Source organism: Mauremys mutica, chromosome 3 (genome assembly GCF_020497125.1).
Source record: "Mauremys mutica isolate MM-2020 ecotype Southern chromosome 3, ASM2049712v1, whole genome shotgun sequence".
Taxonomy (NCBI): Eukaryota; Metazoa; Chordata; order Testudines; family Geoemydidae; genus Mauremys; species Mauremys mutica.
The window spans coordinates 210,647,144-210,661,574 of NC_059074.1; the positions used below are offsets into that span (position 1 = coordinate 210,647,144).

The following is a 14,431-nucleotide window of genomic DNA, read 5'->3' on the forward strand; positions in this document are numbered from 1 at the left end:
CATTAGACTTGCTAGGGCCCAGAGCAGAAAGCCAAAGCCCGAGCCCTGCCAATCGGGGCTAAAGCCAAAGCCCGAACAACTTAGTTTTGCAGGCCCCAGCCTGTGGCATGCGGCCCTGGGCAACTGCCCTGCTTGCTACCTCTTAATGCTGGCCCCGGCTTTTAATCTACTGGACATGCAGAAGAACAGTTGTTGTGGCATAGGTGGGCTGTGGAATTTTTATAGCATGTTGTGGGACCCTCAGAAAGAAAAAGGTTGAGAACCCTTGAGCTATACAATATCTGCCTTTACTTTAACAATACATCTGTTTAACACTTAGATCTAGGAATTTGGTCATAAGGACTATGTAATGTCTGCAGATTGTAAATCGCTTTCCATTCTAACTAGCATCTCAATATATTCTTGAGAGCAAATGTACTCAACATTCAGGAAATTTATTTCATTATGGAATGTGGTGTTCTGCAGAATCTGAGCACTAATTAATTTTTACAGTCAGCAGCAGTTTAATAATCCCCTCTGCTGCTGTAATTATTTTCTACACAAATTAAATACAGAAAACCATTCTTAACAAAGTCTGTCCTTGTAAGAAGAAATGGTTTAAGCAGCATGATCTGCCTTGGTAAGATTTATTTTTCAAAGAGCTATCAATGCTTAGTTAAAATTGGCTAGGTGTTATTCCAGGGTTCTGAATGGAAAGCTCCAGTCTGAAATAACTCCAACGTTCAAGAAGTTAATGTACGTGGAAATCTCAGGTGTACTGATCAAATTCCAAGACCGCTATTTTGAAAATATCTAATCTTACTTAACTTTTGTTGATAAACAAACTCGTTTACCTTGTGTTTTCTATTCCATATTTCATCTGCACAGAAACCAATATACAAACTTTGTTTTGAACAGAAAGAATACACTAAGCACGGAAATCCCAAAGTAACACCCAGTGCAGTTATCCACAACTGTGCAGTTATTTCACAATAACTTGCAGTTTTTTACATCATCTCATACACTCCAGAAAGTCACAAGTGCTCAGTCAATGTGAAGCTTTGAAGCCCACTGGTACAAACTACTCCTTTTTATTAAGAACGTGAACTTTTATGATGAAACTTGAGCAATTTGCCTTCTCCTTAGGAAATGCAAGTTTAAAACACAAGCATGTGACAGGGTACACCACCTGTGGGGGCCCTCATGGGGACATGATCAGAAAGCCCTGGAGCTCCACAGTGAGGAGGCAAGCGTTAATCAGCAGATCTAGGAAGCAGCTGCAGCCTTCCCAGATCACCTCTAGGGAAGAAGTCTGTTCCTACAAATGGATGAGCAACCCAGTGTGACCAGATGAGGGGAAAGGTTTGCCCCAACGAAGGAAACACAGTTGGCCTGATTGTAAGTCTCCTGGTGGATTTGAGGTTATTTCTAGCTTCGCTACAGGATAGGCATTACTTTATTTTACACTGTTCTGAGGAAGAAGCAGCAGAAATTCACTAACAGCCTTGTTTTGTTTTGTTGGAAGCTTCCAAAGGACTATGGCTGTAGCCAGGCTAGTTGAAAACTTTACTTTGCCTTTGACAAGGAGCAGGAAGCACTCTCGGAAAGGCAGGAAAGTCCCCACTGGCTGTCCAGCTTTCTGAGTCCAAACCGGGACGCCAGAGAGAAAGGTGTGCTGGAGCCTCCCCTCAAGGCCCTCCCTTGGATGCCACCTCCTGGGTCTTGGTGCTCACCTGTTTCCTATACAATGGGGAGTGCCCAAGAAGGGCAGGGAGGGGGTAGAGACAGTGGGGAAGGGTGGGATAGGGCAGGGGAAAGAGAAAGGGATGGGGGAGTAGGAGGTGGGGGATGCAGCAGGGGATAGTGGGAAAGCAAAGGGGGATGGGATGGGGAAGCGAAGGGGATATGGGAATGGGGATGGGGAGCCCGGCACGTGGCAGAGTGGCCACAGCTCCCATGCTCAGATCGCCACAGCAGACAGTAGCAACTGGCCTCCCCCAATAAACCGTCCCGTTCCCAGCCAGCACCAGCAGTCCAGGTACCACTCCAGGTGGGGAGAGACAGCCAGTGAGCCAGTGCCCCCCACAAATATAGTAGTCAAACTATGCCTATGTTCCTGCCTTCACTTCCTTTATCTTCCTCACAATCTTCTCTGGGTGCTGGATGAAGACATTTTTGAAAGGATTCCTTCGTGTCTAAATTTGAAGTTTCAAAGTTTAAGATGCATGAGTTATCTTTATAGAAAAAAATCTGATTTTTTTCCAAGTAGAAAAGATGTCTTCTCAGCCACATGTAATGAAACACGGATGAAGGTTAAGGAGCTGGTCCTTCAAGCCAGGGTGCACGTGTACAGCATGCCATAGCACTCAATGGGACTCCGCCTGTATGGATTACTTCCAGCATCAGGGCTCAAGCATGGAAAATTTCAGCCCCAATAATGAATGGTTGAGAAAGCAGGTAAAAAACACAGGACCGAATTAAAACAGCAGTGGGCACTTCTCTATGCTGGTCACTTAAACAGTGCAAAGCTGGAAGAACTCTGGAGTGCACAGCAACCTAAGCTGGAGTACATGTGAGCGCAAGGCCGAGGCGCAGATGGGCAGGGCGGGCACACCACAGGCACTGCGCAGGCGGGCACCGCCGGGGCACAGGGCTGGGGCGCAGGCAGGCATTGGGGGCACACTGCGGGCACTACTGGGGCACAGGGCCGGGGTGCACCGCCGGGGCGCAGGGGGGCACACCGCAGGCACTGCTCAATCGCAGGCGGGCACCGCCGGGTCACTGGGCTGGGGCGCAGGCGGGCAGGGCCGGGGCGCACGGGGCTCAGGGCGGCGAAGCGCAGCAAGGGGGCCCAGGCGGGCACCGCCGGGGCACAGGGCTGGGGGGCAGGCAGGCATTGGAGGCACACTGCGGGCACTACTGGGGCACAGGGCCGGGGCGCACTGCTGGGGCACAGGGCCGGGGCGCACTGCTGGGGCACAGGGCCGGGGCGCACTGCTGGGGCACAGGGGGGCACACCGCAGGCACGGCGCAGGCAGGCAGGGCCGGGGCGCACTGGGGGCAGGGCCGGGGCTCAGGGCGGCGAAGCGCAGCAAGGGGGCGCAGGCGGGCAGGGCCGGGGCACAGGGCTGGGGCGCAGGCAGGCATTGGGGGCACACTGCAGGCACTACTGGGGCGCAGGGCCGGGGCGCAGGCGGGCAAGGCCGGGGCGCTCTGCTGCGGGCAGGGCCGGGGCGCAGGGGGCTCAGGGCGGCGAAGCGCAGCAAGGGGGCACAGGCGGGCAGGGGCGCTCTGCTGCTGGCAGGGCCGGGGCGGGGCGCAGGGGGCTCGGGGCGGCGAAGCGCAGCAAGGGGGCCCAGGCGGGCAGGGCCGGGGCGCAGGGGGCTCAGGGCGGCGAAGCGCAGCAAGGGGGCCCAGGCGGGCAGGGCCGGGGCGCAGGGGGCTCAGGGCGGCGAAGCGCAGCAAGGGGGCCCAGGCGGGCAGGGCCGGGGCGGGGCGCACGGGGCTCGGGGCGGCGAAGCGCAGCGGGCCGCGCAGCGGTACGTTACCCGCGGGAGCCCGTTACGCCCCACGCAAAGCGGCCCCGCGCGAGCAGCAGGAGCGGGGCCGGAGCCGCACGCGCGCCTGGGGACCGGCCGCCGCTGGCCCCGCTCAGCCCGGGACACCGAGCCCGCGAAGGGCGGCGGGGAGCGACTCGCCAGGGCCCGGCCCCCGAGCCATGGATCCGCTGCCATCCCGCCAGTGCGCGGCACGAGGGCCTCGCCTCGCCTCACCTCGCCACACCGCTCTCAGGGCACCAGAGCCACACAGCCAGCTCGCCGCCATCTCCCTGCCGGCTCGTGCCCCTCTCGGCCACCGTAACTAGTGGCCCTACCCAGTGCCTGACAGGAAAAACACCTCGGCGGGAGGAGGGGAGCTAATGTGTGTCGCAGCGAACTGTTCCCCCGACCGGGGAAAGACAAAGGGGTTAAACGACGGACCGCGTCCTCCCTGGCTGTGCCCGCACGAGGGCTACAGGCAGCGTGACGGACAGCCCTACTTGGGGACCTTGCATCAGGACCCCACCAGCCCCGCATAGGAAATGGTTAACCCGCTTCCACGTGACTCCCGCAGAGGCCGGCCCAATCACGTGACTCCGCTGGGAGCAGGTGCAGGGCGGGGGCAGGCTTAGTCCCGCCCCCCCGCTCTCATTGGGTGCGGGGCTCGTGGGGTGGGGCTGCGCTCTGTGGAGGGAGGGGGATGGGCTGTGTGGTGCCCTGGGCCTAGGGATCCTGCCAGGGCCTGGCCCACCCCCTCCACCTGCTTCCCCGCCCGCCTGGTGCTAGAACATTCCATGGGCCCGGGCGCCCCCGTCACCCCCTTCCCCGGGCTCGCCCTGCTCGTCTGGCCACGCTGGGCTCAGGCCACGGGGCCCGCGACAATCAGAGCAGGGTCTCCCGCGGCCCGTGGGCTGGTATTCCAGTAGGGTGACCAGACGTCCGATTTTACAGGGACAGTCCCGATTTTTGGGGCTTTTTCTATATAGGCTCCTATTTTCACACGTGCTGTCTGGTCATCCTATAGTCCATCAAAATCAGCCCACGTGAGGAACCTCAATTACTTTGAGGATCTGGGTCCAAAACCTTGAATGTGGCTCAGTATTCTATGGGAAGGGAGCACAGAGCATGGAGGACGGTTTGAAGCATGCGCAGTGGCCCTTGTTGCTGAAGTCCTGTGAGGCTGCATTCCTTCCTCAAGGGACCTTCCTGATGGCTGCATGCCCAGGTGTATGGCATTGCTGTGGTTCAGACAGGAGGTGACAAAGGCCTGTGCATAACTGTACAGAATCTCCTACCCAAGTGGAGATAGTAGAAAGTACTAATCACAAATGCGGACCTTAGGGTGAGCAAAGGAATCTAGGAGCTTCTTAAACTACAGGCTGAATTGACCAGTTTGAGGTTTGCACCTTCAGAGAAGATATTATGAAATGCAGAAGAGAAAACTAACAAAAACCCGATGCTAAAAAATCTAGACATACCCACATAAATATAAAAATTCAGAAATTCAGTAATCTAGAAATCACACAAGGAAATCTAGACATCCAGGAGAGAAATCAGACAAAGAAAACCAAAAAAACCCACAAAAAAATCCAGAAAAGAAACCCAGCATGAGAAATGCAGCGTGAGTTCAGCAATAGTCAGTTGCATCAGTTTTTCTTGGGTTTTATCAAATTAAATAAAGAGATTATTCTGGGTACCTAACATTTCATGTGATCACTAATGCCCACTATGTCCTGCCCTGTTCCTACTGAAGTCAGTGACACTATTCTCATTGACTTCAGTGGAGCACCATTTTACCCACAGCGATTGTTCATCCTGCACTCATTTGAACTGTCCCTGAGTCCATTGGGATATCATTGTGACTTTTGTTAGGACAGCTACTGGTATGTGTATTTTATACATTAAAGACATTTTTAAAAGAGGAATTAGTTCCTGCTTTTTCAGATACATTTTTCTACTAGGAAAATTGAGCTGAAATTATTCAGATCAGACACTTTCCATACTGCTTTTCCTAACTGATAATCAATGGATTCATCAGTCAAGATCCCATTAATAAAAGGCATTTTCTTATACAGAGCTACTGTACTTATTAATTACATGAGAGATGTGTTAAATAGTAATAAATAATTTGTTTTAGTGAATAGAAGCTGATGCCTTGAAGATTATCTGGAATGTGCCAAACAACCACTCATTCCATTATTTATCAATGCTCTATTCAGTGAGTAGCATGATGATTGCTTTATATGTTGGGGAAAATATTGAAAAAGTATAAGAAAAATGTCTTGCAGAGCAGTGACATCATATAGGCTGGCAGAAAACAGAAGACATTTTATTAATATAAACAGGATTTCTATCCATCCTAGGTACTTTTAATGTGCCCATTCTTATAGTATCTAGATGACAATACTTCAGTCCTTAAATACTTACAATGCAGGTGAATATAAAATAATTTCTGATGAGCAAATTTGTATCAAATATTGTCACCTCTGTACTTCCTTTATTCATTTGGATATATAAAATTAATTTCCCTCTCTGTTTAATAGTGCACAAGATATCCAACTGGGAAATCCACTTATTATACATAATTTAGTTACAGGAGAAAAATAAATTGCCTGTTACTAAGTAGTTACATAACAAAATCTTGCTGCTCGCACAATGGCTGCTCAACTATTCTGCACCTTGTTATATTGCTACAACTGCTGTCAGGAAAGTGGAGGTGACTATATTTTGTCCTTTGTCAAGGAGAATTACTGTATATTGCTTTGCTAGCTGGTCTCTTGTTGTCACACTACAGATCGTATGTGAAAAAATGGAGGAAGAGCATTGTTCAGCCCGGAAATCCACTTCCTTGAACGGTCCTCTGTACATTCAACTCCAAGATGCAACTTAAAAGGAGCAGACTCTGTCTCTTGTATGAGATTTATTAGCAAAATGAATATTTCTGCTTGTGTAGTGCGTCAGCACTTTCCTTATCAACAGAACAAGTACAGCACAGGCAACAACCAGGCAAACTCCGCACACCTCGTCCTACCAAAAGGCTACAGCTTAGACATGGAGGGAGGACAGCTACGTAGTGAAAGGCTAGTCCTTTCTCCATGCGTGTGGAGATGAAATATTTGCATGGTAAAAAAGGGTCCCCTGGGACAAAGAGAATCCCAGTGCATCGGTATCTTGTGGGATCACCACTGGAACACATTGCCATCCACGTGTTTGGGTCCTTGCCTGAGACAAGGCAAAGTGTAGCAGCACATCTGTGGATTCTTAAACTCTCAAAAAATTCACAGCAGGCAGGCACACCCACCCACTGCTGGACTGGTTTAACATGACTCGAGGGCCCTGCATGGAAGGGCAGAATGGTTTTCAATTGCAGTCACTCAGTCGAGTTAGCTTAGCATGCTTGTAAAGCTCCCTCAGGACATCGGCTAACATGTATGAAGCCATGCTTTAGCCTAGGAGAAAGGTTAGGTTCATCTGGCTAACCCCACAGAACCACACCTGGGAGATGGAGCAGTATAATTCATTCAATTTCACGTTCATATAAATGGCAAAGAATAGGAGTATAGCTTCTATCCCTGGGGAAGCCTGCTGAGCACTCTGATGCTGTCAGGGCAGGGTGTGTGTGGGGACCCTGAGAAGCATTCAATCCCCATTATAAGAACAGAATCTCTGATATGGGGATTATTATGGGGCAGTCAGAGAGGCTCAATACACCTGCAGTCTCTCATCCATGACCACCCAATTATAGTAGTTCCCCCCCCCCCCCCCAATATACCTGTCCACCTCCATTCATGTCTCTCGGCTTCAGGAATGTCAGCCTCTCACTGGGCTGATGGACTTTCTGTTGTTTGTCAGACCAGCCAACTGCAGGACATTGACTGGATGAGAGAGCCACCTCCAAAACATCAAAAGGTGGGCGGTGGAAGGAGAAGGCAGATTTGCAGTCAGAGCTCTCTGATATGCAGAGACTCCTGTAAGGCACAAGGAGAGAAGCTGGGGATGTTTGGCACCGACACTCTCTCCAGCCTTTTGTCTGGCGAATATTGAAACAGTGTTAGCACAATTATGTTATCAGCTATTTATTTTCAGTAGCCTGATAGATGGAATTCAATTACAGTTGATGACCTGACAGTATGAAAAACTAAATCAGTTACAGTAGGGTTGTTGTCTGGGCATATAACTTTTGCAGTTTAGTTTGATCTATTTTTTTTTTAAGAGTGAAAATTGAATTTCTATACAAATTTAAAACAGTATTAATGATTGATGTGTGAATTGTATTACCCCAGAGAGTAAGACAACAGAGTGTGATAATGGAGCCTAGAAAAATATTCAAAGACAGACTGTCTTTTCCATTAAAGAATGAAGAGTGGAATTTGTAATGCCAGCACACAAAATATTCAGTGTAATTTGGATTAGGTTTTTGTATCTCTTAACTCAAATGTTTCTCTCTCTGCTCTTTGTTCTGGCAATACGGTAATTTTTTGACAGCTGCTAACATTAATGCTCATTTGTATTGTATATTGTCTGTAAATCTGTATGTTGTTTTACAGCTATTTCCTGAAGAACACTTTTCTGTCATAATTGTATTGCAAACTAGATGCATTATGCTGCCTTTGTTTTTCCTTAATAGCAATTTAAGATGTGCAAGAAGAAACGTGGTATCTCTAAACTAGGGCTTGGGCTAACATCCACTCGCATTGATGCCAACAGGTTTTGGATCAGGCCCTTAGGACTTTAGATGGGGATGAGAGAAGGTTCTATTTCTTTCTTCCTAGGGAAAGTTGCTGGATGGAGCAGGAATGCTTTAAAAGTTTTTTGGTTTTTGTTTCCACATCAGTTTTTCTTGAATCTTTCATTGCCATAAAGGCTTATAGAAGGCTCAATAGATAAACATTTGGATTACCATCTAGAAAAGAAATTTAGGGTCTTGGAACATCTAAGCATTGCTCTCAACATCAAGGCAAAGGGAAGGGAAGGAGGCAGAAGCAGATTCCATGCTTACCTATGCTGAGCATTCCATTTAGAGCATTGTTGCAGGTTTGGAAGAAGGTTCCATCTGTGAATGTGAGCTGATGACCTTCCAATGACTGAAACTCAGCTACCTCTGCCCCAGCAGCACTGCTGATAAATTGTTCTTCAATACCTTACTAACATCTATTTTATCAAAGTGACAGGGACATTTTAAGTAGATATAATGTAATTACCTGGGACCATGTGGCACTGGGGTTGCCAATTTTGGTTAGATGTATTCCTGGAGGTTTCATCACATGACAATTTTTAATTAAAGATTATTTTTTAATTTCTGGAAACCAGGGCAGTCCTGGAGCGTTGGCAACCTATGTGGCACCATCAATTTTTAACCAGAAATGCCACATGGATTTCAGTGGGGAGTTCTGTTGCGGGTGGGGGAGGGGGGATAATCAATGGCAGAGTATGGCCACTGAACTGGACGGTTATCAAAGATATTATAGCTAACAGTGGATTTCCTGTGAAAACTAATGGCATTTTAATGGCCACAGGTTATCAGGACCTTGATTATAGCCACTATTAAAGTAATGTCATTCGCGAGTACTGTATTGCTTGTGATGTGAGACATGAAACCTGTGTAATTCTTTGCAGCTATTTAGAATTTCAAGGTTTTTAGCCAAAACAATAATAAATAAATATATATATATAGGGGTTTTATTTCTTATATTCTGGCAAAATTCCAGAGGGCTGATTATGTTCTACTGACCTACACAGTATCCCCCCATATTCTGTTGAATATGGTTTTCTTCTCATTCTGTTTGGAATGGTTGTGTAAGTTTGCTGTCTCCTCCTAAATAGCTGCCACCTTCCCACCCAGAGGTGGATGCACTTCACTGGTGGGTGAATGGATCCCTGTATGTTTAGATGGCAAGCCCTGTAAATCAGTAAAAGCCCTGGTCCTACAGAAGTTGTCCCCCAAGCCAGACACATGCCTGTGCCGACTCCCAATTGTATAATATTACATCTTACCTCCCTCGGGTCTCAGTGCCAGAGAGCTTTGTATTTATTTATTTTGGGGGGCGGGCGGGAAGAGAAGGTGCTGTGTAAGTGTCACTCAATATCACTCTCTTCTTCTTTCATTGTAGATGCCAATGTGGTCAGAGCTGACTAACATCCTACTTTGTGGCCCTGGATCCACCCCAACCAAAAGGCCCCCCTGCACCCACCCAGACAACAAAGTGAGTTCAGCTCAGGCAGGTTTTCTATCTACAGCTGATACCGACACTTTAGGGAATGCTAAGAAGGGATTAGTAAACAGCTTTTGCAGCTCACAATTTTTAAAAACATCGACATCCATCATGCACATGACAACATTCTGTCTTGGGATTTATACTGCTGCCTGCCATGAGAGCGTCTGAGTGCCTTCCATGTAAACTCAAACGCAATAGGTGTTAGGCCTAAATAAAGATGTAGCACAAAACCAGTTATGCCAACCTGACTGAAGTCAGGCTGGGTAATCCCAGCGTAAAAAAATACTGAGAAGCAGCATTGTCTCACAAAGCCCTAAAAAAAAGTAAAATAAGTGAGGGGCTGGTACCAGCTGTGTTATGTTAAACACAGTGTTTAAAAAACACTGATAAAAAACACTATCCCACAGTTCTGACTCTAACTTTAACTCCCTTACATTCCTAACTTTTGGCGCTTGTTAAAATATTAACAATTCAATATTGTAAAAACTAGGCATGTGTATATATTAAAAGGTGTCTAATTTCTAGTTGTTAGACAAAGGGGGTGGGTTGCTCAAGTAAATAATCTATAACGTAATAAAACTGTCTATATAGGCTAATACTAAGCTGTAAAGGGGCTGCTGGTTCTCTTTGAATACAAGCTGTTCTCTATTAACGTGTGCACTTGTCAATAAAAAGCTTTTAATCGAACCTTGCTGGTGTTGCCTGTCTCTCTGCGGTCAAACAACAAACTTCACTGTCGGGGTTCAAGTCCCTAACATAGGGAAGTCCCTAATGGACTTCATGGAGGCTCTGGCACTTCTGTGTGTTTGGTGTACAACCTCTTGTTGGGTGGGGTTGTTTTGGTTTTAGGTTGGTTTCAGGGTTTTGGTTTTTACAGATGGGGAAGCATTTGGGTAGGTGGAGAAGTTAGCGTTGTGCCATTCTGACTGCCGTGCAATCAGTACTGCATGCCATAAACACGGGGGAACTTGAGATTTGTATCCAACACCCTAGAAGGGTCTGTATTTGCTTTCCTGTGCTTCCCCCAGAAGAGGAAGAAGCCCTGTCTGTAAATTCTGTTTCTCTGCAGGTGTTTGGGGGGAAGGTGTAATATCTTGTGCGTTAATATCAGTGCACTTGCTGGGTCTCAGCCGGGCCCAGTCTTTGCAGAATCCTTGGTTCCTCTCTGCCCTTCCCTCGAGCACAGCGGTAAGAGGACAGGGCGCTGGGAGTCTCTCTCCATGCTGAGGCACTCAGCACTGTGGCAGAAGAGGAGGAGGTCTCTGTTCCAGCTTTCGGGGTTGTGAGGGTGGCTCTAGGCCCTCCAGTAATGCTGATCCCTAGGACTTACCACGCGAAGGAAAGCCATTTGACAGTGCAGGACTCTTGGTGCCACTGCCCCTGCACTTTCCCCCTGCAGTGCCCCTGTCTTGGGGAGGAACTCAGCGGAGGTCCCTTTTCAGATCTAGAGGAGCTACTTGAGTTCCTGGTCCAGGGCTGCCAGAGTTGGGATGGGCTTTGAGGCTACTCTGAGCAGCTTACAGAACAAGGGAGCTGCAGCTTTCCAGGTGTCACATTCCCCCAGCCTACAGCAGGGTTCTAAGCCTGGAGCAGTTTCTTGCAGAGTTGCTTTCTGCGCCGTCTGTCCTTTAGCTCTCGCACTATGCAGCCATGGGGGGAGGGGGGATAGGGGGTGTCCCCATCAGCTTCCCGATGGGGAGTCAGGAGCTGCAGCTCAGGGAGGAGAGAAGGATTCCAGGCCTGGAGGAAGTCCTGAGAACAGCTTGGGTACGAGCCTGCCTTCTAGGAAGAGGATCTGGGTGTAAGCGTCTAAGCTACAGAGATCCCTCCCTCAGATAGTCCAGACTAGCTCCAGCTCTTCAGCATAGCAGAGGCGGGATCTCCTGTTACTCAGGGTACAGTGAAAACACAAACTCTTCAGAGTGAAGGAACTAAGACCAACAATTCCAAGCAGTTCCCCGGCCTCTCGGGAAGCAGCATAGACAGGAAAGAGAATTTCTCTCAGCTCCAGAAGCAGCCTGGAATCACACTAGCTCTTTCTCTTTCTGGTGTGCATTAGCAGAGCTGTATTAGCTCCCTCCCTGCAGGGATCCAAGCCAGACTTAACCCCATTACAGAAGGAAAAAGGATGCAAGGTGGTTCTGCAGATACCCGACCCAGGCTTCCCACTGTCACCCAGCAAGAGCGTCGCATGAGAAAGCAAAATATGATCTCCATGGAAACCCAGACACCACCAAAAGCAAATATCAGCCAGACACCCTAAAAGAGGCAGTTCAATGCCACTGGAAGAAGACTATCTAAGGAGGAAGCAGCATATGCCCGCCCTACTTTGTGTAGCCATTGAGGATTGTATTTAACAATTAATAAAACTCTGGGACTCCGCTGTTCTTTTAGCTGTTTTTTCTGATTCAAAGAAAGGGAGCCAAACTATAAAAACCAAAGTCACTTGGCCCTATTTTCAATCTCTCTGTCCAGGTAATCACCACACTGAGCACCGTAGTACCTGCTGCGTTTTCCATCATGAAAGTGTCCCACAGCCTTCTGGTGGCTTGCTCAGTTCCAGCTTATGCTGCAGTCTCAGAAGCACCCTCTTGCAGGTCTGGAAAGAGCACCCTACCGAGGAGAGGACGTGTGTGAGAGCAAGGTGACCATGTCAGCCAATTGCATTTCCTGTCTGATGTACTGTCAGCAGAGACACAGCATGATCCCATAGATAGCGCACTGAGCTGGGAGTCAGAAGACCTGGGTTCAGCTTCTGCAACTCACCTGCTTGGGTGACCATGGGCACATCACCCATCTCTGTGCTTGTCAACAATTCCTCCCAAGCACCCCTTGCAGCTGGGCACCCTAACACCAGGGTTATCACCCCACTTCCCTCTCAGGCTCCTAAAGACTCCATGCCAAGCCCCATTGACACAGTAAAACCCTAGCTTGGGGCTAGTTTGTAACAAAACCTCGTGCAAAGAGTCCACAGCAAAAGCCTCAAAACATATTGTCCATCTATCACACCCAGTGCAAATAACCTTTAGCTTTCAGTCTGTCACCACAGCACAGCGCTTCTCAAACTTTTTTCCCATGGACCACTTGAAAATTGCTGAGGGTCTCGGCAGACCACTTAATGATCTTTCCAAATGTTGTTTCTACCATTAGCTAAATATTGTAAAGTGCTTTGGATAAAAGCTATGTATAAAAAAAATTATACTAATTAATTTTTTTTGTTCTACAAATAAAAGCACACAACTCATTTTAATATCCGTAGTCTTATCTTTCTAATGGATGGATGTGCCCACTCTCCCCCACTGCAGCAGCCACCAAGCTGGACTGGGAAGGGTCCCTCCCCCACCACAGTCGCCACAGAGCTGGGGCTGGGGAGGAGGGGCGGGGTCTCTCCCCCACCACAGCAGCCACAGGGCTGAGGCTGGGGAGGATGTCTGCTGCAACCCTGGAGCTGGGGAAGTCACCTCTTTCTCTGGCCGCCACAGCCCTGCATGTCCCAAATTCCCCCAACCCCTCTCCTCACCCCACAGCCCCCTCCCAGCTACCCCCTATTCCCTCCAAGGCCACCACCTCACCTTACATGTGTGTCTTCTCCAGAGTCCAGGCACCTAATTAGTCCAGGCACCACACCTGCTCGGCTCCACTAATTAGATGTACAGCCACCCATGCGTGCACCTTGGAGGGAACTATCCACAGACCACCTGAATGGAGCTCACAGACGACAGTTTGAGAACCTCTGCCATAGCATATACCACATTCCAGCATCTTCAACCCCCCAGCTCTTCTCCAATCCTCTCCTAGCCTTTTATCAGGACACCCAACCCAGCCCCTCCACCTGGAGCGCATCCCTGCCCTTCCCAACAGGAACCCCCTGCTGCTCTGCTGGCAGTTCTCCCTCCCACCCCCATCACTCCTGTGCCTCTCAGCCCAGCCAGCCAGGGGCCCGGAGCCCACCCCAGTGCAGTGCTTCTATATTGTGATGCCAACTTTTCCCAACCTAGCTCTAAAAATTTCCCAAATCTGGTGAACAATTCCCAGATAAAGTTTTTTACAGTGCTTCTATATCCTGGGAAATTTCCCCAAATCTGGGAAAATGTGAGTAAAATCTTTCAACTTGGGAAATTGGGCATTTTCATTCAAACATTTTACTCAAAAGTTTCCAGACTTTGGGAAATTTCCCAGGATACAGAAGCACTGCCCCAGTGTGGAGAGTTCAGCAGTAAGTCACTCCTGCTTGGAAGCCAGCAGGCACCTCTCTGCTGCCTTCAACTCAACCCTCTCCTGCCCTCCAGCGTAGGGAGATCACCCCACAAATCCTTCAGTTACCTTCTGCCTGCCCCAGGGGCCTCCTCCTTGCTCAGGCTCCCTGATCCTGTGTAGCCAAGTGCTGCCCCAGCCCTGCCCTCTTAATTGGCCAAACTGGGAGCACCTGTCCTGGCCCAGGTCACTGGGCCTGCTTCCTTTAAAGGGCCAGCCACCCTGTGACAGCACTTCTTTCACTCCTCCCCACCCCCGTTTTCTGGCTGTCTCATTAGCCTGGCTTCACTGGCTCCACAATGGGACTTAACTTTAGGTGCCTATGTCCCATTTGTAGGCACCGCTGCAATCCACAAAACTCCCGTTCGGCTGCCACCTCACCCTGTGGGCACCTAACCTCACTCGGCACCTAAGGGTTTGCAGGAAAAGTCCCCTCACTGTCTG

The 14,431-nt window shown here is 49.2% G+C and overlaps 1 protein-coding gene and 1 long non-coding RNA gene across 3 annotated transcripts in view; both read right to left on the bottom strand.

Moving 5' to 3' along the window:
• The window catches only part of MRPS5 (mitochondrial ribosomal protein S5), an 87,379-nt gene extending 83,364 nt beyond the window's left edge, over positions 1 to 4,015 (bottom strand). Inside the window, exon 1 of the mRNA XM_045011532.1 lies at positions 3,753 to 4,015. Within this exon, the coding sequence (XP_044867467.1) occupies positions 3,753 to 3,804 (52 nt within the window). The 5' untranslated portion in view covers positions 3,805 to 4,015. The remainder of the gene's footprint in view (positions 1 to 3,752) is intronic.
• A 3,270-nt stretch (positions 4,016 to 7,285) lies between these two features.
• LOC123367448 lies at positions 7,286 to 14,129 on the bottom strand. 2 transcript variants are annotated; one of them, XR_006578471.1, is made up of 4 exons: positions 14,057 to 14,129; positions 13,306 to 13,431; positions 12,237 to 12,346; positions 7,286 to 7,486 (listed from the first exon to the last, which is right to left on the bottom strand). It is a non-coding gene; the product is annotated as an uncharacterized LOC123367448 (long non-coding RNA). The 2 variants fall into 2 exon arrangements; XR_006578470.1 differs by lacking the exon at positions 7,286 to 7,486 and having other exon boundaries at positions 12,189 to 12,346.
• Positions 14,130 to 14,431: the final 302 nt, after the last annotated feature.